At 39.1% G+C, this 27,684-nt stretch overlaps 1 protein-coding gene across 1 annotated transcript in view; it reads right to left on the minus strand.

The window, feature by feature from the left end:
* CLVS1 (clavesin 1) overlaps positions 1-27,684 on the minus strand; it is a 173,972-nt gene that overhangs the window by 62,287 nt on the left and 84,001 nt on the right. The window contains exon 3 of the mRNA XM_026011919.2: positions 26,743-26,917. Within this exon, the coding sequence (XP_025867704.1) occupies positions 26,743-26,917 (175 nt within the window). The remainder of the gene's footprint in view (positions 1-26,742; positions 26,918-27,684) is intronic.

Genomic DNA, 27,684 nt, shown 5'->3' on the forward strand with positions numbered 1-27,684 from the left:
CAAAAACGTACTTCTGCTATGAAGAGCCAGCAATAACATCTCCTACCGTCTTGTTTCCAGAGAAAGAAACAGAAACTGACTGAGAGCTGTGGAATTGGTCCTGTAATGGATGGGAACATTTGGCAGCTTGTTCTGCTGGATACTACCCAACCAGAGTTGGGCTTACCTGCTGAGTGCCTAGGAATGATTACAGGTTGGTAATCAGAGGTTGAGAAATGTTGGGTCTTTTTATAGTCCTAGGGTGTTACAATTAGCTCAACCCAGAGCCACTCCAAATTCAGCTCAGCAGTAGTTAAAATTGCTTTCATCAGAATCAGCCATCTATGGGCTATCCAGCATGTGGAGGATGGATCTATCCCTGAAAGAACCATCCCAAATATTTTCTGCTAACTCCGAGAAGACCAGAACAGATCCTGAGCTCTGGCATAGGATTGTTTCATCTCTTTGTTCCATGGAGGGTCCTCTCTGTGACTACCTTGCTGCACCAGTACAGTTACCACTTCCTGGATATTAGACAGAGTGATGTTTATAGTGACATAGCTATGTATTCACAGTTCTTCGTTGGTGGCTTGAGCAGTGGCATTCAAGTGAGGTCTACCAAGGGGGTGAGTCCTAGAGGTCTTGTCAGCTATTTTTCATATTTCAAAGACTCTGCCTCAGAATAGAATTTGCATCCCAACCAAAACACCAATGACCTCAAACCAAAAGGCAAAAACAACCCTATATATGATGCTAGTTTTAATTTCTATGTTTTTCAACTTGTATATTCTGTTGCATATGACTTTCAGTATTAAATACACATTAATGATTAACATGCATAATTCCTAAGCTAACACAATGATTTTTTAAAAGTTTTTTTCAAACCTTTATTGGGTGTTTACCATGTACCAGACCCTCTGCTACATGCTTTTGTAAGCTTATCAGCTAAAGCTCATAATAATCTTATAAAAGACATTATTATTTATTCCGTTTTAGGGATGAGAAAGTCAAAGTCCAGAGGTCCTAACTAACTTACCCCATGCCCTATAACACTGATACACTTTGGAATCAGAATTTGACTCCAGGGATTTGACTCCAGAGTTCCTATACTGAATATGAATTCCAGAAATAAAAGGGAGGAAATCTATTAAAATATATTAGATATAGGTTAGAAATATATTAGAATAGATATCTTAAAAATAATCAGATTTGAAGGTTCCAGAGCTGAGTAAATAATGGGTAGATTACTTGCCTGTTACCTTAGTGAGCCAGCAGGCTTAGCATGCCTATTTCGCATGACTAATGGATAAGTAGCATGTGACGAGCAGTTAGGAAATTATTCTTAGAAACTCCAGAACTCTGTCTTGAGCCCTTTGGACATTACACCTTTAGTGGTTTGCAGCTAAGTAGTTAAGTTCACATGCAAAGTCCAGAAGCTTCTAGATCAGCAAATTATGCCCCAAAAGCTTGAGAGCCTGTGGAGACATTAAGAAAGATAAAGTGTATAACTAAGGCATCCAGCTCTGTGAGTCAGCTGCTTCCAGAGGCAGTATTCCCTGGGGAAGTTCCAAAGAATTATGTTAAACTGTATTAATGTAAAAGGGTAAAAGAGAAGCCTGATTTCCAATTCAGCTTTGGAGTTCCCTTGGCTGGTGAAACAATTACAGGTCCCTTGCCATCAGCCTTCAGCGTGTCAGCAATTTTTTTTTTCGTTGCTTATTCAAATACATCCCTAAATCTCCTAGAGAAAATTCCCTATTTCCCCTCATTATTTTCTTCTTTATTTTTGCTGTAACACTTCTTAAAGAAGTGGTCCTTATTTGTAGCTCCTTCTTTAAGTTCATAGATCTGTTCGTTAATTCTTTTGCTATTTCTTCCATCACCTCCTGTGTTTACTCTTCAGCCACCCTGTAGCAGGCTTGGTCCTGGGGACAGACGTGGACTAGGTGGCTTTGGTAGTCTTCCTCCTCAGGGCCTGGGCCCTTATATTGCTCTCACTCTATCTAGGCCTGGCAGAGAAGACAACTCTACATTCTATGCAACAAAGTCACCAACTTCATTTGTATTTGATAAACTCACCTATTCCTTCACCCAGTTGATTCCTTACTGCTGTAGGGTGAAGAGGAGGCCCAGTGGGGACTATAGCTTACCAGGCTTTTTCGTGAATCTCCTTTCATTTGTTTCTCAAAACAACAATAGTGGGGGGGATATCTAGTTGCAGAATATAATATAAATAACTTTAGGTATATACAAAATTCCTCATTATTTATTTGTGTTTGTATGAACAAAGAGAAAGGGATGGAACGATCTGTCTTGGGCCATGTGCATTGCCAACAGCAGGAGGGTGGGAGGAGAGGGATAAATGGAGAAATCATCTTGGCTTTATACAGTTTTGTTTTGTTAGCCCCTGTTTTATCAGGTAAAATAAGCATGCATTTACTTTTGCAGTTTGAAATGTATCAAGAAATTTTATACTTAAGAAACAGAAAATACTATGAGATTGAGATTAGCAATTCCTCATTTTTATTGGTGAAGAAATTGAATCTGAAGGAAAACAAGGTCTTCCTCGGGTAATAGGGCCAGAAATAAGCAAAACCAGGCTTCATGTCTGGCTTGAGAGAAAAGGACAATGAGACTTTTTGCCCACAGCAGCTGTTTCCTTTCCTTAGAACAAAAACATCACAACTTGTTAGGTCTTGGGGCATTATACAAAAGCAAAATAAATGTCTCTAATATTAGAGGATGAGACATTTTGACTAAAGGGATCAACAGCAGACCAGTTGGCTCTGGGTGTGATGTCAGACACCAGGTTGACTACACCAAGTTCTTCATAGCTTCTTCATCCAAGTCCACAGACCCTCTTACATCTTCTGGATATCATCAAATCACTCTTAAGGATGCAGGTTAAGGTTGATTATTATTTGCAGGTATGCACAATTGTGTGGGCTGTGAGTACTCAGCTGGGAAAAGCTTAGGATGTTTTTCCACGTGCTTCTCTGTTTTGAGTATTGTTTCTAACATCTGATACCACTGGAAATTAATTTACATACTGAGTGGCCCCCACCTCTTCCTCGGAAGAATCTTGGAAAAGAGGAGAGATATAGTGGTGACAAACCATGGTGATCAGAAAATTAACTGTACCTGGAAAAATTGAGCAAGTGAGCAACCAGAAGAATTCTGGCCCATGAGGCAGGCTTCCCAGAAAACCAGAAAGTTAAACAGGTATAGCCAAACTTAAACCGAGAATGGTATATGGTTCAGTTTCTGTTCAGCACCACATTTAAAGAAATAGAAGTCTGGCAGAAAAATATAACCTAACTAACTCAGCTATATGGAGTGTTAAAACACACATAGCCAGTGGCAGGGATGGCAGAGGGAGTGGGGGCTGCTTTCCTGATGTTTGGCCATACTTCTTTGTTTTGTGGTTAGATAGCACTCTTACTCTCCATCTCAGTCCATGTCCTGGCTTTTCAGTCTCTCTTCTCACTCATGATCTCCTTAGGCCAGGTGTGCCTCAGGATTATTTCTTCCTTCCCTGGCCTTGTGTAACCAACCACCCCTGACAAATAACTTTTCCTGCTACACAAGTGAGGTAGAGCATCCACTTTGACCATTCTGCTACCAATCAACCCCATCCTGCCTTGGCCAAATTCTCCCTCCACCCATCCCCAACTCATCAGAATTTTGAGTGATAGAACATTCTGCCTCATAAGACTGAATTTCACTCTACAGTATGGCTTGTTCAAGTAGATCTTTATTGGAAGCCAGGGATGAAATTCAGAAGAAAAAATTATAATAGACTAATAATACCATTTAAAATAAATATATAATTCTCAAATCCCATGTCTGAAAGTAGCTCCAGAATAATAATTGCTAATCCAGAAATTATGCAAAGTTAGAAGATTGTTATTTCTTATTTTCTCCCAACACAATTTCCATAACCTTGTCATCCAAATGCACATCTCCATGTCTTCCAAGTTGCGGGGTTCCTTTTACCTCTAGTGCAGGTATTGTCTACAAATATCTAGTCAGTCCATATGGTACAGGTAATTCCCTCAGTTTTGTGCTGAGTAGGGTCAAGCTCAGGGGGTCTCTCAACTTTTCAATATGTGCATATGCATATGTATATGCATACTTATGCCTAAGTTGAATGCATGGATAAAATCAGTGAAAATAGAAAATAGAAGATTTTCTTCCTATATATCAGCGGACCATCTTGTGTACCATCTGGGGACTACTCATTTGTCCCATTCTTAATTACAACATGTGTGCTTCATCACTTCAAGGAAAGGGTAGGTGGCCACTCACTGGAAATGCTTTGCTTTCTGGACAACAAACAGTAGGGAGCATGCACTGACCCTCTTGAAAGGCACTGTGAGAGCCAGTGCTCCTCTTAAGTTTCCTGGAATCCCACAGTTCTGCCATTCAAGAAGCTCTGAATCTTTCCCTTTAATAATTGCCCAGGCATTTTTGGATGAACAGGAGGGGGAAATCTATTGAACTGGTGATTATTTTGATGCCTTTGAATAAAGTTCTTTTCTAGGAATAACCTTAGCCATCACCACTTAAAAGACAATTAAGGCTCTCCTAGGAGGCACCTAGGTGGCTCAGTCACAATCAAATGTATGATTCTTGATTTTGGTCATGTCATGGTCTCAAGGTTGTGAGATTGAGCCCTCCATTGGGGCTCCATGCTGAGTGTGGAGCCTGCTTGGGATTCTGTATCTATCTATCTATCTATCTATCTATCTATCTATCTATCTCTCTATCTATCTACCTATCTCTGCTCCTCCTTCCCTGCACTCTCACACTCTCTCTCAGAAGAAGAAGAAGAAGAAGAAGAAGAAGAAGAAGAAGAAGAAGAAGAAGAAGAAGATGATCATCACCCAGAGGCCTTTTTTTTCAAACTAGGTAATGTTCCAGCACAAGTTTAGGACTTCAAAATAGAAATCAGGAGGCAGCTAGCAGTGCAGCCCTAACGATGACTGTCCAGGAAAGGTGTCCCAGCTTCCAGCATGGGCCTATGCTGGGTGACCACTTGGGCTACTACTTGGGTAGGAGGCCACCCCTTTTGCTCCTGCCCTCAGGAAAGTTTTAACAGGCCAAACTGAATAATGTTAAAAAAAAAAAAAAAAAAAAAGAATGGACCTGATGTAAAATGACGAAGCCTGTGAAAACTGAAATGCAGAGAAGTAGTTGGGGGTGGGGTGGAAAGGCCTTGAATGTAGATGAGGCAAGAGCCATTGAGGATAATTAAGCCAAAGCCTTGGGCCTTCAACAGGGAAGCACTACAATCTCCTGTTTGCTTGGAGTGGGAACTTTGGTTAACTATTTCCATTTACTAACCCCCAAATGGTGCCTGACTGCTGCCTCCCTCTGTGGCCAACAGTGGGGTGTAGAGAGTAAGTGAAGCCTTATGAATCTATAAAATATGTAAATAAACTGCTTGATAAGCAGATGGATTGTCCCAGTTGGAGACCTAGAGCAGAAGCAGGTGCTATGAGGATGAGCTGTATTTGACACCTCATCTGACTGGCCTGGGGGAAGCGCCCTGCCTGAGAGGTTCAGGGAGGGCCTTCCCCACAGAGACAGCTTATTTCCATCATGATAACTCTCAGCACCATAGCGGTGTTTTTTCTCTCTGTAGACTTATCTTTCCCCCTCAGCTTCCCTCAGTGGATTGTGTGCTGGTAATAGTGAAGGTGAAGGTCAGACAGTCTCCTTGTACTAGTCTGGAAGCCTCAGACCCCACCTGCAACTCTAGCATAGGAGGACGCCATTTCTCTATTTCTGGGAAAAGAACTCTGACACCTGGCAGGTCACAATAATGTTTCCACTAAAGACACCTCAATCTGTCCTGAGTTTGTGTCATAAAAACACCCCAGCCCCACTATATAAGTATAGGAAAAAAAGAATGGAAAGTATGGGGGAGAAAAGTTTTCTGATAAATTCTAAATGAGAGGGGCAGCCCCGGTGGCACAGCGGTTTAGAGCTACCTGCAGCCCAGGGTGTGATCCTGGAGTCCCAGGACCGAATCCCACATCGGGCTCCCTGCAAGAAGCCTGCTTTTTCCTCTGCCTGTGTCTCTGCCTCTCTCTCTCTCTCTCTCTCTCTCTCTCTCTCTCTCTCTGTGTGTGTGTCTCTATGAATAAATAAACAAAATCTTAAAATAAAAATTCTAAATGAGACTTGAGTGCCCTGTCTTTCTTCTGAGTCTTTTATTACTAATGAATTAATTGTTCAAAGTTCCTTATGGGTTTTATTTAGCTCAGTCATGAGTCTAATGGTATAACTCCTAAGTGACACAATTCTTTCTCAGAACTTCAGAGCATCTTGGGCACACCTTTATTTTCATACTTCTCACTTTACTTTCCAAGCTGTAGTTTATATGTCTGTCACTTTCACAAAGTGTGAACCATTTGGGGGCAGGACCCAGATTTATATACTTTCTTCATCTCTCTCATTTTTTATTTTATTATTATTATATATTCTATTATTCTCTTTATTTTCATAACTAATAAATTTATATTGGGTAGAATTAATCCAAAGAACTGGATGTGCTGAATATTAAAACTTCCTTTTAAGCCTCAGTAGTTAAAACAGTGTGGGACCTTTGCATAAAGGACCCATGTATACGTGGTATATGGTTAAGACAGTGATCAGAAGGGGGGAAATAACAATTTCCATAAGTTGTATTGGAGGAACCAGGCAGCCTTCTAAAAGCAAAAACAAAAACCCTCACACAGTATACTAGCATAAACTACAAATGGATGAAAAACTTAAATGTAAAATAAAAAGAAGTCTTAAAACTTTAGAAGAAATTCCAGAAACCATACAAAATAGATAAATACTATAGTAGAGTATCCTCTTACCTAGCAAAAACAAAGCAGAGCCAAAAAATTCTGTAATGAAAATCAAAAGACAATGGAAAGAAAACTATATCACAAAGAGCTAATTTCTCTACTATAATACAGTAAAGAAAATGGGAAAAAGATATGAACAGGAAATTCAAAAAAAGGAGATACAAATTTCACTTAAACATTTGAAAAGATGCTCAATTTCAATTATAATTAGGATAATGCAAATTAAAATCTCACAAAACAACATTTTTCATTCTATTAGGCTGTTAAAAATCCAAAAGTTTAAGGATAATTCTGTTGGCAAGGTCTTGAATAATAGGTGTTCTCATACATCATTGATGATGGATATTATAGTAGTGCATTCCCCATGGAGATATATTTCTGAATATTTACCTGAATTACAAATGGGTCATTTCTAATTTATACAAAAATCCTACTTCTTGGAATTGATCTTGCTGATATAATTACACAATTGTATAAAAATGATGTCTATACAAACTTGTCAGTTGGTGCATTGGTTGTAATGGCAAAAGACTAGAATTAGGTGAAATATCCACTTATGAAAGAATATGTTTAGTGAGTGTGGTACATCCACATGATAGACTACTAAGCACACACACAAGAAAATGAGGGAGCAGTTCTATATGTGCTGGTATGGAAAGATTTCCTTTCTATGAAATGATATGCTAAAATCCTCAAGACATATTGCTTAAATAATAAAACAATGTATACCACTGTAAGGAGTATAAAATCTTTAAATAAAAAGGGGGAATCAAGAATATATATATTTCAGTTTTTGTTACACAAAAAAAACAAAGACACAAGTAGCTAGTAAGTTACCCTTGTGGAAATGAAGGACAAGAATAAATTAGAAACATTTTGGTGAACACTTCTTTATATTGTTTTTATTTAATGCCATATGAATGGATTAAGTATTCAAAACTTATATATATTATATATGTCAGTCATATTGAAATATATCTGATTTTAATAGTGCTACCCAAAGTCTTCTTTAGTGAAACCAAAACAAAACTCAAAACTGGTTCTTACAAATCACTCTTTCTTTTTTTTATTCCCTATTCCCATTAGGGTTTTTAAGCCTGATGTATTTCTTCCTTTGACTTAGAGAAGAAGATAAATAACTGTGCTGATGAGTGGCCTGAGGATTTGGGGTGTTCTATCAACAATATGGAAACCACTCTTTCCCCATTACTCTGGATATGGGTATCTGTCTCTGAGATACCAGCTTTTCTTAACGAACTGAGTGTTTTACTCTATAGATCACTGTTCTCAACCTGCTAGCAACACCCAAGTAGATCAACAGCTGTTATGTTTCAGCCCAAGACTGGCTGAAAGTAAAGGCAATGTCTCTCACATTGAGATGAATAGCACTGGGGTTCCAGTGCTAAATTACTAAATCCATTACTAAATCACTTGATTTAGTAATGCTTCCATGCAAAATATAAGAATTCCCAAATGCAAATATGTAGATGAAATAAAATAAAGTCTGTAACTTGCTGTTGACATATGAAATCCCATCAATGCCCTAATCTGATGGGTTGATTTCTAGGTCTAGAGAAGAAAGGTGGCTGAGGTTCTGACCTAGGGTAGGTGAAGTGGGGAGTTGGAGGAAGGAGGAAGCTTCTACTTGCTTATCTTTCCAATCTGATTTTTCTTTTAACTCTCTTCTTCTAAAGGGCTTTGCACTTGCTGTCTCCTCTGCCTAGAAGTTGCTGCCCTGGATCTTTGAAAGTTTATCTTCTCTGCATCATTTAAATCTAAGCTCTAATTTTACCTCTTGAAATATACTTCTATTGTTTCCCCACATCCCCTATTATTCTATCACCTCCTCTTGTTTATCTTCTTGATAGCACTAATCACTATCTGAAATGGTATTGTTCTTTTGTTACTTGTGAATCATTTATCATTCTTCTCTCTACCACCCGATAGATTATAGACTACAGAAGAGCAGGGTACTTGTCTGTCTTGCTCTCCCACATATTCTTGGTGGCTAGAGCAGTGTCTGACTCTAAGGCTTGACTATAAGGCTTCAATAAATATTTGTTATATGAATAAATGGAAATTAGGGTCCATGTCTGATTAGGTTTTGTTCGCAAAACCTCGCATATGAGAAACATTTAACAAACACTCATTCAGTGAATGAGTAAATTCAAACAAACTCTCCATTAGACATGGACATTGCTTTGTAAAACAGCCAATCTGGCAAATTAAAAGATTCTGGCTTGACATTTATTTGTTTGATGATCACTCTTTTATCATACTTAAAAACAATTACTGAGATTTCTGAAATTCTAAATTAAAAAAACAGCCTTATTTTATGCTTTTAGTATTTGTTAAGAAGGCCTAATATGCATTAAAAGGCTTATTTAACTCAGAATGTTATGTGACTATCAGTAGACTTAATTATACACATAATTTATTTCTGGAGAATCAATGGTACTTGTAATAAGCTGAATCAATTTCTCCTCTGATAATTGATTTAAAAATCGACTGCGCAAAATTCTTTGTCATGAGCAAAGCAATATGTCTTTAGGTATTTTATTCCAATTTCAAATGTCATTTTTATAAATATAAAAATAGATTTGTAAGTTGTATAAACAACTAGAGTTTATTGATGTGTTGGTTTATCAATCGCAAGCACAAGGCTACATTTACCATATTAATGGTCGTACAGACATAATAAGCTTTATTTATTTATTTATTTATTTATTTATTTATTTTAAACATTTTATTTATTTATTCAGAGAGACACATAGAGAGAGAGTCAGAGACACAGGCAGAGAGAGAAGCAGGCTCCATGCAGACAGCCTGACGTAGTACTCGATCCCAGGTCTCCAGGATCACACCCTGGGCCTAAGGCAGGTGCTCAACCGCTGAGCCACCCAGGCATCCCAATAAGCTATATTTAAAATTACAAATAGTATATGTGCTTTTTAATAAGACTTAAGTCCTCTTTTAGAAAGAGCATTTCTCTTCGAACATATGTCCTTTTTTATGAGGTGAAATTATAGATAATAAGCCAGGTTTTAGAAAGGGGAATGCATATCTATTGCATGTCTAGACATGTTATAGACATGGTGCTAGGTACTCCTCATTGTTTGGGCCCACCAAATAGTCTCTGGATTTTTCTGCCAACCATTCAGCCTTTAGGGAATACCCATTGTGAGTTATTCTGTGTGATGTAGTCTACACTGTGAGATGGTCCCTTGGATTGCTTGGGCTTATGGGAATCAGAAATTCTGAGGATGGATTCAGCAATCTTTTTCAGTTTTAAAGCTTTCTGTCAATTCTGATGCATGCTAAAGTTTGAGGCTCACTGATCTATACCATCCCCAAGTTCTCTTTTAGATCCAAAATTTAGAGATCTAGAAGAGTTAAGGGGACCAGAAGTTCACCAAGAATTAGAGGGGTGCTGGCTGGCTCAGTCAGCAGAGCGTGCAACTCTTGGTCTAAGGATCGTGAGTTTTTTAATTTTTAAAATAAAAAAAAAAATTCACCAAGAACTAGAAAATCTAGAGAAAATCTTAACAGAAGGGGTGAGGTTCAATCTACTGATATGCTGTCATACTTATTATAAAGGATAGATAGGACTTTAAGAGGTAAATGGGTGGGGGGTTGGCCAATATTATAGGCTAAGGGACTGCTCGGAATAGGAATTTTATCATTTATCTGTTATTACGGAGATCAAGCAAGTGGAGCAGGAAAGGAGGTAGTATTAGGCAGCACTCATCAATTAGCTTTGATGAACACAGTAGGGAAGTATATGATGCTCTTACATATTGAAATTAGGTTTATACTTTGAGTTGATTATTTTTTCTGTGTATCTATTATCCTTGGAGTTAATAGAGTTATACATAGTCAACTCTCTTATGGAAGATATTGTACTAAGACACCCAATTTTTTTGTAAATTAAGAAATGTATTATAGGAACAAACAAGAACAATAAAGATCTAGAACTTTCGACCAAAGTGCAACAATAACATGCTCTGACCTGAGAGAAGGTTTCTGTATGTTCTCAGACTTTATTATCAAGTTGTTGTTCCTTTCAGAGCCTCAGGTCAGGCCCCTTTTCCTGTAAATCTCTTTCAGAACTTAGTTCCGCCACCTCCAAAGTCTTAAAATCCACTTTAGTTTTGCCCTGTACTCTTGTTTTTCCAAGAATATCTTAATTAAAACTTCATTCAGTTAATGGAACAAGTTATTCATAATTTCCTTCAAATCCTTAATGAGTCTACAGATTAAGGCATTAGGGATTACTCCTCTCAATTAATGACATTCCAGTTGAGCTGGCATTAGCTTAATCTTTTAAGTTTTTTTTCACAATGTTAATACTCTCCATTAAACATCTTTAAATTACTAAATTCCACTCTGATACTATTGAAGCAGGAGAGATCATCATTATGACTAAATATTTCAAAATTCCTTAGCAGTGAAATGTGTTTTCCAAACTCCAGCTTTTGGGCCCAACAACAACTGCACTGTATCTGGCTGAGCCATCTCATTTTTCCTTTTCTCCTACGTGGCTTCAAAGAAACACCAAGCTACTTTTTGCCCTGTCCTGGGGGCATGATCAGCTGGTCCTTCTACCTATGCCTGCTTGGAATTCTGGCATAGGAAGTTGATTGGGAGTCGCTGAATTGGAGTAAGGCTCATTTCTCCAACCTTTGCCAATTGACATTACTCATACTTATAAAAAATTGGCTCAAATTTCTTACAGAGAGCATCCAAGGAATAACTAGCTCTGTCATTACTCTCCTTCTTCATATTCCCTAAGCACTGATTTATCCACTTTCTAAAATGCATTTCAGGATGCATTGTCCAATAACTGGTATTAGGACTAATTGAAATACATAGAGAAAAGAGTTAGAACTTTTCCTCACATCTTTTAAGATGCAAATTCTGATACATAAAAATGGTAAATTAAAAAAACCCACTAAGTATAGAAAGAAACACTAGTGAATTTGCTATAGTATTTGAGGGTGGTGGTGGAAGGAGACCCTCTAAGTCCTACCAAAGGCAGCTTAATAGACTTCATCATAATAACTTCTTAAACTGCTTTAAATGAGAACAGCAAAAATAAACACTCTTCGTTGTAGGTGAAAATTGTGAAAAACTGTTCAATATGATAAAAGCCATATTTCCTTAAGTGATAAAAATCTCCGACAAATTGGTAATAAAACAAGATTGAAAAATATTAACCGAGAAATGGACAAAGTACATTAAAAGGCAATACACAGAAAAGAGAATATAATGTCTAATAAATATATAGAAAATGTTCTTCCTCACTACTAATCAAAAGAATCAAAGCAAATTAAAACAAAAAGGGACTGCGTGGTGGAGACATCATGAGAGGTTACAAACAGCCAAGATTTATTTTTAACAACCAGGGTTGATTTGGGTTCAGAAGCAGACTTCTCAGACATTGCTGGTGAATACTGAAAACCCTCTGTAGAGCATCTTCAAGATGCATTTTACCTCTAGATATTCATTCTAAGGAAGTGATTCATGTGGCCAAAAATTGAGCTAAGAGACATTCATGTCACCATTGCACATACTACTGGAAAAAAAGAGAACAATCTGAATATCCAACAGTTGGGAATTGGTTCTATAATTAAACAATAAAACACCATGCAGTCATTATAAATGATGTTGAGGTAAAATATTTAAAGAACTAGAATACTGGGGAACCTGGATGGCTCAGTCAACCAAGTGTCCAACTCTTGATTTCAGCTCAGGTCATGATCTCAGGGTCCTGAGATCAAATCCCACAACTGGCTCTGCATTGAGCATGGAGCCAGCTTAAGCCAGCTCTCTCTCCCTCTGCCTCTCCCCACTCCCCACTCAATACTCTCTCTCTATCATAAATAAATAAATAAATAAATAAATAAATAAATAAATTTATTTTACACGAATTAAAAAAAAAAAAAGAACTAAAATACTGTTCACTGTAAACTGTAAAGTGAAAGTAACAGATGCCTGGATTTAAAATGTTTATTCCCGAGTTAGAGTCATGTATAATTTGCGCTTTCTTATTTTTATCTACCAGTATTGCCAGCATTACAAAAAGATTTTTTATACTGAACAGGTAAAAGGAACCCCCAAGAGTGGAGTTGGGGAGTGGAAGTTTACTTTAGAGAATGTTACAGTACCAATTTCAACAGCTAAAGACACTTAGAATATCCACTGTTCTTCCATTTCAAGGAATCTAAAAGACATACTTTTAAGGGAATCTGTCTTGGCAATGAGGAAACTGTTTTCACTATATAATTAAACTTTTCTAAAACTCAACCAATTAGTAATTTCTGGGATTCCTAAATTATACAAATGGCTAAGACTTTGTCTCTGAGGCTATAAAATTCTCTTTATCACGTAAATATCTTACATGAAATCTCTCTACAATTTTATAAACTTTCACAGCATCTTCGGTGAAGCTTACTGAATATGAGAGAGACTATTCCAGATAGCTCAGGATCATGGGTGTGTACATCATATATGTCTCTATGATATGCTGATGCCCTCTGGGTACATGAACCTCAATGCTAAAGGGCCTCAACTGTGGTGTTTCTAGTTGCCTTAGTAACAGTTTATGTTATTTGTGTTTCTTCACTGGCTGACAGCTGTTATTTCCTGATATAGTTTATATGCTAATATGGATCAGCCCCTCAACCAAACTCTGTTAAGAGACTTTTAAGATATGGTGAGGTTGGAAACCACACAGCTAAATCAATAAGAACCATGTGTAAAATGAGAATAAATGGATACTAAGGGAAAGTTTGAGAGATTCTCTTAAAAATGAAGTGTATATGGATGGGGTCCTTGGGTGGCTCAGACGGTTAAACAACCAACTCTTGATTTTGGCTCAGGTCATGATCGAGGCCTCCAACCGGTTCTGTGCTGGGCGTGGAGTCTGTTTAAGATTCTCTCTCTCCCTCTCCCTCTGCCTTCTTTTTCAGTCTTAAAAAAAAGTGAAGTGTATATGTTTAATGCAGCATTTTTGTTAACGCTTATCTGGTACTGCATATTCTATACTCCATGAGATACAATTGGTATATAATTAAATTCTACAACATGCCACTGCATTTCTTAGCTTCCATATTTTTTAAGAGTATTTTTAGTTTTAAATTTCATCTATAGTTTTAAATCTTTGATGGAAAAAAATAAGAGCAGATAGTACACCAATTATGGTTGTATCACAAAAAAAAAAAAAAATAAGAGCAGATAGTACACCACTTATTGTTGTATCGCAAATGAATGCTTGACTCAGGAACACCTGGACACGGAAGGTAAGTAATTTCTTTCTTTCTGTAAATCAAACTGTACTCTGACAAAACTAATCAACATTGGAAGTTAGCATGTAGCTACCTTTGGGAGTCAGTTACTGGGAGAAGAAGGGGGGGACATCAGGGGAAGAAGTAGTGTTCTTTTTCTTGAAATGTGTTTGGTTATTTAAATCCTTTCATTTTCTGAAAATTCACCTGGCTGAACACTTATGATTGGGTGGTTCTCTGAGTGTATATTGCACATCAATATAAAGTTTATTACACAAATATTATGTTCTTCTAAATATAAAAATAAGAAACTGCACTTTGAAATTTTGTCTTTGGGCTAAAAGGGGTTAAGAATCCTTAGTGGTTTCTTAGCAACAAATGTGTTCCTTTGGTGAACTACACTTTGTCACCTGTTTATTCTCACAAAGTTCACCTTCTCTTGTGGTGGGACACAACAAAATATCTGGAGTCTTCTGTTGGCCTCCAAGGCAGCTACAGTCTTACACAGAACAGAGTTCACTGATTGTTGCAACCAATCTTTGTCATGTTTTGATTTTGAAGTGATGATCTGTCCCTCTCCTGCTCTACTTATGACACGGAGCTGTTGGGAGGATCAAAGAAGATATTGTGTGAAAGCGCTTTAAGTGCAGACTAACAATACGTACCATCGCCACTGCCGCCACAGTCATCATCAAGGTTGCTTATTTCTAACCTAGACTACAGAATACAAACTTCTTCAAGGTGTTTGTCTCATCCTATGGTGGTTGTCCTTATTTCTTATACCACAAACACTGGACTATTTCTCAAACAGGTCAGCTAGAACACCTGAGTCAGTGTATGTGGCAGGATTGCTCCTTTTTCATCCATAATGAAGGCAGACATCACAGGTTAATGCCGGCCAGCATTCTCTACTGCCTGAGCATGAAGCTTGCCTCAGATTCTTCTTAGCACTGCAACCTAATTACACCTGACCCTTGAACAACATGGGGGTTAGAGGTGCCAATCCCACTGCACAGTTGAAAATCTGCATAAAACTTTCAACTTCCCCCAAACTTAACTACCAAGAGCCTACTGTTGACCAGAAATCCTACTAATAACATAAACAGTCAATTAACACATATTTTGTATCTTGTATGTATTATGCACTGTATTCTTACAACAAAGGAAGCTGAAGAGAAGAAAATCGTTATTAAGAAACTCATAAGAAAGCGAAAATATCTTGATAGTACTGTACTGTGTTTAATGGGAAAAAAAACCCACATATGGACCCACACAGTTGAAAACTTGTGCTGTTCAAGGGTTGTGTTTAGATTTGCTATGTGGGGAAAGCCCATTTCTCATACTTTACATAGACATTAAGGCTATTATATGGAGGAAAAATCATAGATTTGTAGTATCAGGTGATAAAAAGTGTTGGAAGGAGTTATCTAGTTCAGTGTTATCAACAGTCGTCCCTGGACCAACACATCAAGATTACCTGGGAACTTACCAGAAATGTTTTCCCACTCACCCACCCCCACCAACCTACTGAACCAGACAATCCAAGGGCAGGACTCAGCAATCAGAGTTTTGACAAGCCCTCCAGTGATTTCAGTGTGTGATAAAGTTTCAGAATCACCACTCTAGTCCAATTATGTTGAGTTTTGCCGTTAACCTTAGGTGTACAGATGTTGAGTCTTTTTCCCAAAATTACCCATGGAATAAGGTGCCAAACAGAAAAAAATGCAACTTCCTAAATCCTAATTCTACATTGGACAGCAAGTAAAGAACTGCAATAAAACTTCTCTCTAATTTTCTACCTTAAGTGTATAAGCAAAAAGTTTTGTCGTTTTTCAGCATCTTTTGGGAGGGCCACCCCTCCAACATTCTTAGCCTATGCAGTTTGGATGTAGCATTTTTAATGGGCTCATATCTGATCTGGCCAGAGCACCTCCAATCCCCTCATCTCTGCCAAGAGTGCAGGCACAAGAGGTCACTTGTATTTGGAACCGTCGAAGTGTTGATTGTCACTTGGTGGAGAAAGCCTGTCTGAAAATGAAGTTGGTACAGAGAAAGTGTAACTGAAAGATGGACAGAGGAAAAAAAAGACTGAGCTTCAACTTCACCTCCAGAACTAGCCGAGCCTGGAAGATACAATAGCTCTGAACTTTTCTGTTAAATAAATGTCCTTCTCCTCCAATTTTTTTTTGTTTGTTTAAGCCAGATTTGAGCTGCTTTTCCATTCCATAAAACCAAAGAGCTCTGATTGATTTTTTGGAAGTGTGTATTATTTTAATACCTATGGTTTAATCACCAGAGAATGTGGATTACAGGGCAAGGTTTTCCACACAAGTTCTTGCAACAGGGGGGCCCTTCAAGACTGCTGAATACTGATGAACTCTGCGGCACAAGGCCCCCTAGGACACTCACAGGTAGTAGTCCATATTTCTGCAAATATATAATATATTCAGAACAGAGTCCCTGGATAGCCATGTCACACTTCATTTCATAATAATGAAAGTCAGAGATCTCTACGTTGGTGAATTGAGAAATATTAACCTGGAACTAAACAATTCACAAAGGTCAATACTTTGTCAGGACTGATCTTCCATAGCTGTGTGAAGGCCCTTAATATATTCTGCTGCTGAAAGTCTTGTCCAGTGGAAAAGTAAGATGGAATACTTCTTCCACTACTGTCTTCTGCTCCTTCTCTTTCAGTCTCCTCTATCTACCACCCACCATGGCCTACTGGACATATTTCTTGATAGAGTTGTCTGCATTTGTCCACCTTCCTCCTCAAACCAGAGCTCTTTAGATGTCACTTCCTCCACTACACTGAAATGGTTTCCCTCCTTGAATCCCCACTCCTTTAGCTTCTGTCAGGAGATGAGCTCATGTTTCTTCTCACATCTCCCCACCTCAACCTCCCTTTTCTCTTTTGAAGGCTCCTCTTCACCTAACTTGTTCCTTGACATTGCTCATCACCTGGGTTCCTTTCTTGGCTATTGTTCATCACCTTCTAGTTTTTCTCTGACTGATTTTTTTTTTCCTTTCCTACGATTTCAAATATGACCAATCCTATAGATCCCACCTAGAGTTCTCCCTTCAGCTCAGACTTAATATATACAATTCAATATTTCATGGGATCCTAAACTCAACATGTCTAACATTCAAATAATGTTCATTATCTCCTCACACCTGCCATTCTTGCCTTCATGAGCCCATTGTTTGGCACCACCACCCATTTTTCACCCTAGCTGCATACCTAAGCTTTTACTTTAACTCCCCCAGCACTTCCCATTCTCAAGCATCCAACCACCAAACATGGCCTTATTTTACTTCCAAGGTAGTTATCCCTTCAATCACCCATATTTAGAGTCTTATTATTTCTTCTTTGAATTATTGCACTTGTCTTTACATTGTTCTCCTGCCTTAGAATCTTCCCTGCTCATACCCACCAAATCGAATCCATGTGAATATAAATTTGTGTTGTCATTATGCTTCAATATATTCAGTGGCCCCCATGTCCTCAGGGCACACAAGCTCCTTGCCTGGTCCTTCTGCCCTCTAGAAATATGAAATTAATTCTGTTTCTCTCTCTTATTGATACGTCATGCCTCTATGTCATTGCCTATATTATCTCTTCTACCTGGAACTCTCCTGCTAGGTCTTCTCTTGGTTATTCTGCATGTGTGTGCTAAGAATCAGCTGATGTGTGCCTCACCCAGGATGCTATTTCATTGTTTGTTTTTTTTTTTTTTTTAAGATTTATCTATTTATTTTGAGAGAGCGAGTACAGACAAGTGTGAGAGAGGGAAAGGGGCAGAGAGGGAAAGACAGAATCTTAAGCAGACACCACCCTGAGCATGGATCCCAAGGTGGCACTCGATCTTATGACCCTGAGATCATGACCTGAGCCAAAGGAAACCAAGAGTCGGATGCTTAACTTACTGAGCCACCCAGGTACCTCCAGGATGCCATTGCTAATACCTTCCGCCTGGGTTGGGATTTTACTAACCTTGAGCATATCCCCCTTCCTTCATATACTCATTGTTTTTATCATTTGTTTATGGGTCTGCCTCTGCTTTGAACCAAGACCTCTTGAGAGCAGAGACTGCATTGTTTACTTTTGTGACTGACTTACTAACCTAGTAACTGTTTCTTAAATGGATGAATCAGAGCATTGGCTAGATCTATGATGCAGGAGAGTCCGGAAAAACTATTCATCAAAAATATGCTAGAGATACACCTATTTAATTGCAACTGTCTTAAATAGGCCGTACTATTTGCCACCAGGATCACCAGAGTGTCATTAGCCCTAATTATCTTCCTGAGTTTAATTGATACTTAACAAGGTAGAGCATTAAAGGAGATATTTTATTCCTCCAATATTTCCATAGTAACATATTGCATTATTGCAAATTCAGAATTACAGCTTTGCGGAGGCGAAGGTAAAAAGTAGTCTGTCTGGAGGGAAAGTGTTCTTCAAACAGACCTGGAGTGTTCAGGAAACATGAATTAAGAAACTTCTTGGCAAAGTACAAATATCCTTTCCCTTCAGTGTGTTTCTATCTAATATTCTTTAATACATAAAACTGTAAGGATCAATAAAAGATACCATAATTGTTATTTCTATAGAGTCCTGCAGGATGAAAGAGGTGATTTCATCCCCATTAATCACCCAGCTGCAAAACCGTGGGCAGCGGACTGTTTGGTGATAATTAAAAGGATCACACCACATGAATAGGAAGAAACAGCTTCTCAAGTACCACAGCCTGGGGAGGTGACAACAGTCTGGACCTATGTCATTAACTAAGGTTAACCCAGGGAGGGAGCTCCCTGTTCAGGGCCAGGGAACAGGTTGGTAAGATCTAATTTTGGGGGATCCACACTGGCAGAATGGGGACAATAGAGAGCAACCTCATTTCAATCCACACATTAGAACCACAGGAGCCCATGGTTAAGGGCTGGCCTCTTCATTCTTTGAATAGTGCTCCATGATTCAGATTGAGCACTGACTATGGCACTCAATCCTGGGCACCTTTCATGTACTACCCCATCTCTACCATAAGCCTTTGAGGTAGTACTGCTATGACACCACATGTTACAGATGACGAAACTAAAAGCTCATGACTTGCCTGAGGTCTTTAAGTGGCAGAGGCAGGATTGAAGTGTGAATAGTTGCAGTCGATGCTCACCTATATCAAAGTGTGGTGGTACCAGCAGCAGCGACAGCTCCTGGGAACATTCTTGAAAGGCAAATTCATGGGTTTTGCTCCAGATCCCTGCACTCAGAAACTCTGGGAACGAGGTCCAATGACGTGGGTTGTTCTATGCTGGAGGGGAATCTGACGTACTTGAGGCCAAGATGACTCTCTGTTCTAATACCTTCTGTTGCAGTAATGTTTCTCCAACATTACCATACATGCAGATCACCTGGAGAACTCCTGGTTCAGCGGACTGGCCTGAGATTCTGCATTGCTAACCAGCTCCTGGTGATCTCATATTGCTGGTTTGTGGACTACACTTTGCATAATAGAGCCCTAGCCTGTAAGCTTAGAGAAGCCTGGTCTGCTCCTCCTCTGTTTTAAATCCTGGTTTGGTTAGAGGACCTGACCCACATTTTGTGTTGAATGAATACACGAGGAGTCAGTACATCTGCATGTCTGAGTCACTGACTTTTGACTCGGTGGGAATGTACTACTAACCTGAAATGCATTTGCCCAACCTGCTCTACCAAATTTCTAATCACACTATCCATTCATTTGCTCTTGAGAACTGTCATGTTACCCACTGACTTCAGACTTTTTTACCCTTCTAGTCTTTCAAGTAAGTAGGGCACTCTGGATACTCCAAAGGCAAGGGGACATATCATATGTTTTAGAAAAGTGGTGAAAATTAGGATGTAAGAAGGGCGTAGAGCAAATGGACAAAGCTAAGAAGCAGTGTAAAAGGGACTCTCAGAAGAGAGATGATTTGCCATTGGCTGAGCCTCTGAGCGTTGTTCCAAGTCCCCTCCCACTTTCAGGCTAAAGGTTGGAATAGCAGTGGACCTCCTTTTGCACTAAACTGGCTCAAAGCTGTTGGGAGGTTGAGGAGCAAGGTGGAGAAAGGGAGATAACTCCATCAAAAACGTTTGAACATTTTGAACGTTCAAAAACATTCCCAGGTGCTGCCGCTGCTGCTGGTACAACCACACTTTGATGTAGGAGAGAGCAGAGTCCCAGCTATTTGCGCTTCGATCCTGTCTCTGCCACTTAAAGACCTCAGGCAAGTCATTGATCTCTCTAGATTTTAGGTTTGTCATCTGTAAAATGTGGTGTCATAACGGTCCAACCTCATAGGTTTATGGTAGGAATTAAATAGTACATGAAAAGTGCCTGGGGCATAGTGAGTATAAATCAAATATTTATAATAGTATAAATCAAATATTTATAATGTTTATGATATAAATATTCTAAAATCATCCCTAACAACAAAACAGTCACACCATAAGCCTTGGATGGAGACTTAATGAAATGAAAAAGTGTCCGATTGGCCAGGGGAAAATGAAGTTAGCCCAGAAATGAGGCAAAAAAGAAGAAAGAATGCTGCCTGGCTCTCCTCCAGTGAGTGAAAAGTAAGCTTCTTTAAACCCTTAACAAATGCCTGGATCCTTAAGGGAATCAAATATTTTTGTAAATAGCCTGCAGGGCCCAAGGCTCTAGCTCGTCCTAAGTAAAACACTCCAGCACGGTAAGCCCTGTAAGGATCGGGGTTGGCGGAACATTGATAAATGCCCTGTGCTGATTGTAATGGTGGGGCCGCAGTGATTTACAAGAAATGATTCCAAGAATTGATTTTGGAGGCATTACAGAACTCAAGAACAGGACTTCAGAATTCCCCGGCAGAACTGAGAATAATGCTGAGCTGTATTACAATGGTGGCATAAATATTACTTTAAGTTTGATTAAAATTTAAACAAGTTGTAATGAACAGATACAACGGCTCTTTTAGACATTATTGACTGCATTTAAGAGATCAAACAGCTGAGTGAGAGAAAATGACTTCCAGGCATTCTCAAAATTAGTATTTTAACTGAAGTTCTTTGAACTAATATTCATAGAATATTTATGTAACTGGGACAACTTAACATTCTAAACAATGACATTTCCTCAAAGCATTGCTGTAAAAGGAGGAATGTATAATACATACACTATTAGAATTTCATGACTGGCTGGTACAGAGTACCTTTTGATCTAAAAATCTGATGATTCCTTAAAGAGCAGTCTTCTATGTGATTATTATTACAACTCATTAAGTCTGCCTATGAAGCACATAACCAAAGTTCTACGCATACCATGCTTTTGATAATTGTTGTTAGAGGCAATATGGTTACCCTTTTTTTTTCATTAAGATTCTATTTTTTTAGAGCAGTTTAAAGTTAATAGCGAAACTGAAGGAAAGGCACAGAGATTTCTCACATAGCCCCTCACCCACTCATGTGTAGCTTCCAAATTATCAGCATCCCCTTCACCCAATGGTACATTTGTTACAATTGATGAGCCTACACTGACATATCATAATCACCCAAAGCCCCTATTTTACAGTGCGCTCTTGGTATCATATGTTCTATAAATTTGGACAAATGTAAAATGGCAGGTATCCATCATTATAGCATTACACAGCCTTTGTGCCTCGCCTGTTCATCCCTCCCCACCCCCACCCACAGCTCTTGGTTACCACTGATCTTTATACTGTCTCTGTAGCTTTGCCTTGTCCAGAATGTCATCTAGTTGAAATCAAGCAGTACGTACGTAGCCTTTTCAGATTGACTTCTTTCACCTGATGATATGCATCTAAGATACATCCATGTCTTTCCATGGTTTGATAGGTCAATTCTTTTTAGCACTAAATAATATGCCATTGTCTGCTATCACAGTTTATTTATCCATTCATTTACTGAAGGATACCTTGGTTGCTTCCAAGTTTGGGCAATTATGAATAAAGTTGTCATAAACATTCACGTGCATATTTATTTTTCTATCCCTTTGGGTAAATGCCAAAGAGCAGGATTACTGAATTGTATAGTAAGAATATGTTTATTTTTTAAATTTTATTTATTTATTCATGAGAGACACAGAGAGAGAGAGAGGCAGAGACATAGGCAGAAGGAGAATGAGGCTCCGTGTGGGGAGCCCAATGCAGGACTCGATCCCAGAATCCTGGGATCACGACCTGAGCCAAAGGCAGATGCTCAACCACTGAGCCACCCAGGTGCCCAGAATATATTTAATTTTGTAAGAAACCATCTGACTGTCTTCCAAAACTGCACCTCACCAGCAATGAATGAGAGTCTCAGTTGCTCCCCAAACTTGCCAGGATTTGGTGCTATTGGTGTTCCATATTTTGGCCATTCTAACTGGGTATATAGTGGTATCCCATTTTAATGTGCTTTTCTCTGATGAATATGATGTGGAGCATCTTTTCATATATTTATTTGCCACATTTGTTAGGTTTGAAGATTTCTTTGTAAATTTTAGATAACAGTCCTTTATCAGATGTATAAATATTTTCTCCCAGTCTGTGACTTTTCTTCTTATTCTCTTGACACTGTCTTTTGCAAAGCAGAAGTCTTTAATTTTAATGAAGTCTAGCTTAGCAATTATTTCTTTCATGGGTGGTGACTTTGGTGTGACATCTAAAAAAATCACTGCCATAACCAAGGTCACATCGGTTTTTGTCCTATGTTATCTTATAGGATTAATATAGTTTTGAACTTTACACTTAGGTCTGTGGCCTATTTTGAGTTAATTTTTGTGAAGAGTATAAGGTTTGTATCTATATTCAGTTTTTTTGCACACAGATGTCCAGTTCCTGCACAATTTGTTGAAAAGACTCTCTTGACTCCATTGTATTGCCTTCCCCTTTTATCAAGGATCAGTTGAATATATATATAATTGGCTTTTGAGCCATAGATATACAACTGTTGACCCAAATGGAGGACTGGCACTGACTTGCTAGCCCAGTGTCCATCACCTCAATATTACCGGCTATTATTTCCACTTTGGGTATAACTGGGCACTGTATGCAACCAAGAAAAAAGGTAGTTAAAAACTCTGATGCAAACTAAAGGAGGCTCCTTGACATTACAAATATAGGATATCCCAAATATCTTTTGCTTATTGTGGTAGATATTCTGATATACAGCCAGGCCGCATTCAGGACTGAGGATTTATTCTCCAGTTGCTGGGAATGTTGCCAGCAGAAAGTTGGCAGGTAATAGTGCCCTCTGGGGCTTCAGGCTGAAGAGAGCCACTTTGCCCAAACTCACAACCATTTCCCAGGGCAGTCTATAACCAATGACTGAACAATATGGGAACACCAAAATCCAACCCCTTGGCCCCAGTCAGGGAAAAATCTGAAGGATCATCTCAGCCTCACAGCACCTGAGGCTTTCGTTGGAAGTGACTGAAACCCAGATTAACTTCTGCTGGCAAACATTCTTCCATAGCTTCCGTTTTATGGGAGCTGACCCCAAGAGCACTCCCTAATAAACCTCCCACCCGCTAATCTCTGTCAGAATCCACTCCTTAAGAATTCAACGTACAACAATTAGTAATTGAATGTTGCACTGAACTACTGTCTTTACAGAGAACTAAGAACGGAGGTAATAGGGCTAAAACTCAAGGTTTGGGAACTAGGTTGTAATACAAGGTGTGGGATTGACCAAAAATGATTCTAAATTCCCACTGCCTGAGCAGTGAGCTCCCGCCCCCCTTCTCCCTGTGGGAGGTGTTGTATTACCTATGTGTGGGGACCGTCATATCCCGGGGCCCAAATTGTCTAGGGTTTGAGCAGCAGGTAATCTGAGATAGCTCCTATAAATAGCTAAAACCCCAAACCAGATGGCCTAGCACAGAAGTGGTTTTATTACTCCCCCTGACAAAGCTGCTGTCTCACATCTACCCTACAAAAGGCAGAACAGCCGACAGAGCAAGTTCTCTTCACTAGAACATAGGACCTTGCCTCCCTGCCATCTCCCACATGTCTAGTAAACACCCAAAGCTCTTCAAGCCTCTCAGAGGGTACACAGAAAGAAGAGCAGGAGCTCCTCTTCTCTCACTGACACTGGCCTCAGATTGCTTTTCCTTTCTCCACAAAAGTCTGTGCCTTTACCCACGTCAGCAGTGTTACAGAATTTATCTTCAATTGTCATGGCTGACAAATGGAGATTTGTATGGGATCTTCCTTGTATGACAAGTATAAGCACGAAGGCATGAATTCTACTTAGTACCAGTTATGATTTTTTTTGAAATGTAAAAGGGGATAATGGCTACAATCCCCGTAATGAAGACAGATCACTGGGAGAGCCAGGAGAGGGGGATGGATGGATGTCCCCAAAGCCTGAAAGAAGATAGCTTGGTGTGAGAAGTCACCAGTGGCTGGCCAGATCTGACTGCAAAAGCAGCACCTCTCTGTAGTGGTCCTGAGAGATCCTTCATTCTTGCCAAGACAACAGCTAGATGGTCCAGGGAGCCTGTACCCTAGATGGAGGAGCTACACCCAAGCTCAGCTTCCCCTGGGACCATTAGCTTCCTTCTCCCAGCAGGAGAGAATGCACCTTCCTCAGGATTCCTTAGGCCCTGAAGACCTGGGCAGACAGAAGCCCTCAAAAAAGCTATATTCCAATCCAGATAGCCTGACTCCAGGTTGGCCTGATACTTCCCCTCAGTTAAGAGAGATTACCTTGCTTTATATAAGGGGAGAGTAGTAAAGAGATTGAGGCCATGGCTCTGTGAGATGATGGGAGGAAGTACCTTTTCTTCATTCTGACCCTGACTTCATGCATCTCCCTTTCTCCTAGGAGAAGTTATTGCTTGATCAGAGCTCCAGGACATTGTGCAATTCGTCCCAGGCCCTGGTACAAGTAAAACCCCAGATTCAACCCACCTTGCCTACAAAAGATCATCTAGGATTTCTTGCAAAAATATCTTAGAACCTTATGTATAGCTTTCCCTATTAAAACAGGTTCACATGCATGAACTCAGTAAGACCCACATCAGCCTGGTGAAGTTGGCAAGGGAGAGATTATATAATCCACACATTTTCAGAAAGAAAAATTGGAACAAAGGACAATTGGAATAAAGGACATTTTCCTTCCTGATTTGTGAAAAAAATCTTATAAATACATAGAGCTTGAATCATAGCTACTTTAACAGGTAATGAATTATCTTTTTAAAAAGGATAAAATTAAATGAAGCTTGTACTACCACAGAAAATCCTGGAATTATCATCAGCATGATATAGGGCATGAATAAACCCTGCAGCTTGTTTTAAAACTTTTGATAAAAGCTGTAAGGAGAGAGAGAGAGAGATAAGATGTTCAGAGACTTAGATAAAAGGAGTTTGGAGAAAAGTAGCTAAAGTTGAGAGAAAGTGATTGATAGTAAAGTACAGACCAGTCTATGATTGGGATGGTTAAGGTCAGTCTGCACACTCCATGTAGTCTAGAAAGGCAAACACAACTTCAAAAGTGTGCCCCCAATACACTGTGTGATGTACCTTCCCAGGATAATGTGGCATTATGGAATAGTGTGTACTTGTTCCTCCTCTTCTGAAATACCTAATTTACTTCTCCTATCCTTGAAATAGGAAACCATTTCAATAAAAAAGGATCCATTCAATAAACACACTTATCAAAGGCCCACATGGTGCTAGATATTTGTTGGAGGCCAAATACAAATAAGCCAGTTTATTTTGTGAAATAGACCCATCAATAACTCATCACACTAGAGTATGATGAGTAATGGAAATGGGTCTCTTGAAGAGCATGAGTAATGGCTACTGATCTGAGAATTAGCAAATATTTTGCTTTCTATATAATTGCATCACTGCCATCTATGGGGAGGGATGCCACCCATTGAGTCAATCTTCCTATAAAATTAAGAAAGAACATGAGTTCTATTCTTCCTGAACTGTGCCTTTACTTTGTACTATAATAATGTTGCCATCAGGAAGCTATGCAGGATTGTCCCTCTGAGTTTGTTACTTTTCATAGAATCACTGGTGTTTAAACATAGAAGGGACTCCAGAGACTAACTACCCCAAACTCCACACTGCACAAAATCCCCTTCCTCAAAGTCCTGACAACTGGTCCTGTGAACAGGAAGTAGAGTTTTGTCTGCTTCCTTTGTTTTCTCTGAGTGATTCACGTTAGTACAAATACTTCAAGCCCAGTGCATTCTGGGAAGTGAGGATCCACAGAATGCATCTCCTCAGTGCAAAACTGCTTCTAGAAACCCTGGAAAGCCCCCATGCCACCTCTATATAGGACATACTCATAAAGCAGATGTTTTCTAGTTTTAATTTTTGTGTACTCTCAGATGGATTCAGCTAAACATATCTGAGCTTTATTCATAATTGCTACAGTAGGTAATTTGTGCCTGTGGTAACAGTAATTTAGAGCTGTTAATGAAAATGAAGATGAAATAAAAAAAAAACTAACTGAGGCTGAAGTGAAAATATGGAGGATTCACAAGTGAACTGTGTCTCAGGTTTCTTTGCTATTCCCAAGGACAAATATTACTTTGGTTGAAATAAGAAAAAAAAATACATTGTCACACGGTCTCATACTGTACATTTTGTAAACATACCTGCAGCCCCTCAATAGCCAGTTTGAGGATTGAAGGTGTCAGTTTGGAGGCTTGTTTGAAGGAAAAATTACTCCAGTCTATAATTAAAATGAAACCATTTATCTGAAGCTCTGGATCTTCAATAAGGACTTCCAGGGACAGCAGGATGGCACGGAGGATGTCTGTGAAGGAGTTCCTGCAGCCAAAGCAGAAAGGAGAGGCTGTGTGTGAATATTAGCAGGTGATGTGTGTGTAGAGGGCTGGCTGCCTCACACCACTGCTCTGTGAACCTGACCTGCAAGATAACATGGGCGTTCTTTACCTAAAGTGATTCAAAAATACATTTGCTAAACTTCACAGGAGCAATACTTCAAGATTCACAGGATGGAAGCCTCCCTTTGACCTGACTCCATTAGCACCCCCAAACTTTTTGAGGTATCTCTCTATAGTGCTTCCATTGGCTTCCATACTCTGCTTCTGGAACAAAATTGATTGCATTTCACTGAAATGCATCCCTTATCTCTCTCTCACAGAGCTCTGTTAACTTCTAGGGCAGGGACTGGGCCATAATCATAGTTGTGTTCTCAGCACCTAGCTTCTCAGTGAATCATTGCTGAGCAAATGAGGCGAGACCTCAATCAAAGGCACTTATTTTGATTAAACCCCTTCTTCCTTTTGTACATTGAAAATCTTGCTAAAAGTATAAAAACATCCATGCAACTGATACTATTTTTTTTTTTTTAGCTTCAATTCTTGGATAGAGAAAAATAAAACAGAGAGAATAGCTTATTTTCATTGAAGGTTTGCAGAGTGTGATTCAGGAGGGAAATCACTTTGAGTACATCAGTAACTATGACAACAGGCAGACCTGAATACAAATGAGAGTGACAGTTCTCCAGTGTTGTATGTGCTCCTCCATGTCAGGTATTTTCATTCATCAGATGATTTTTGCATTAAATAATT

The sequence above is a fragment of the Vulpes vulpes genome, chromosome 13 (assembly GCF_048418805.1).
Source record: "Vulpes vulpes isolate BD-2025 chromosome 13, VulVul3, whole genome shotgun sequence".
Taxonomy (NCBI): Eukaryota; Metazoa; Chordata; class Mammalia; order Carnivora; family Canidae; genus Vulpes; species Vulpes vulpes.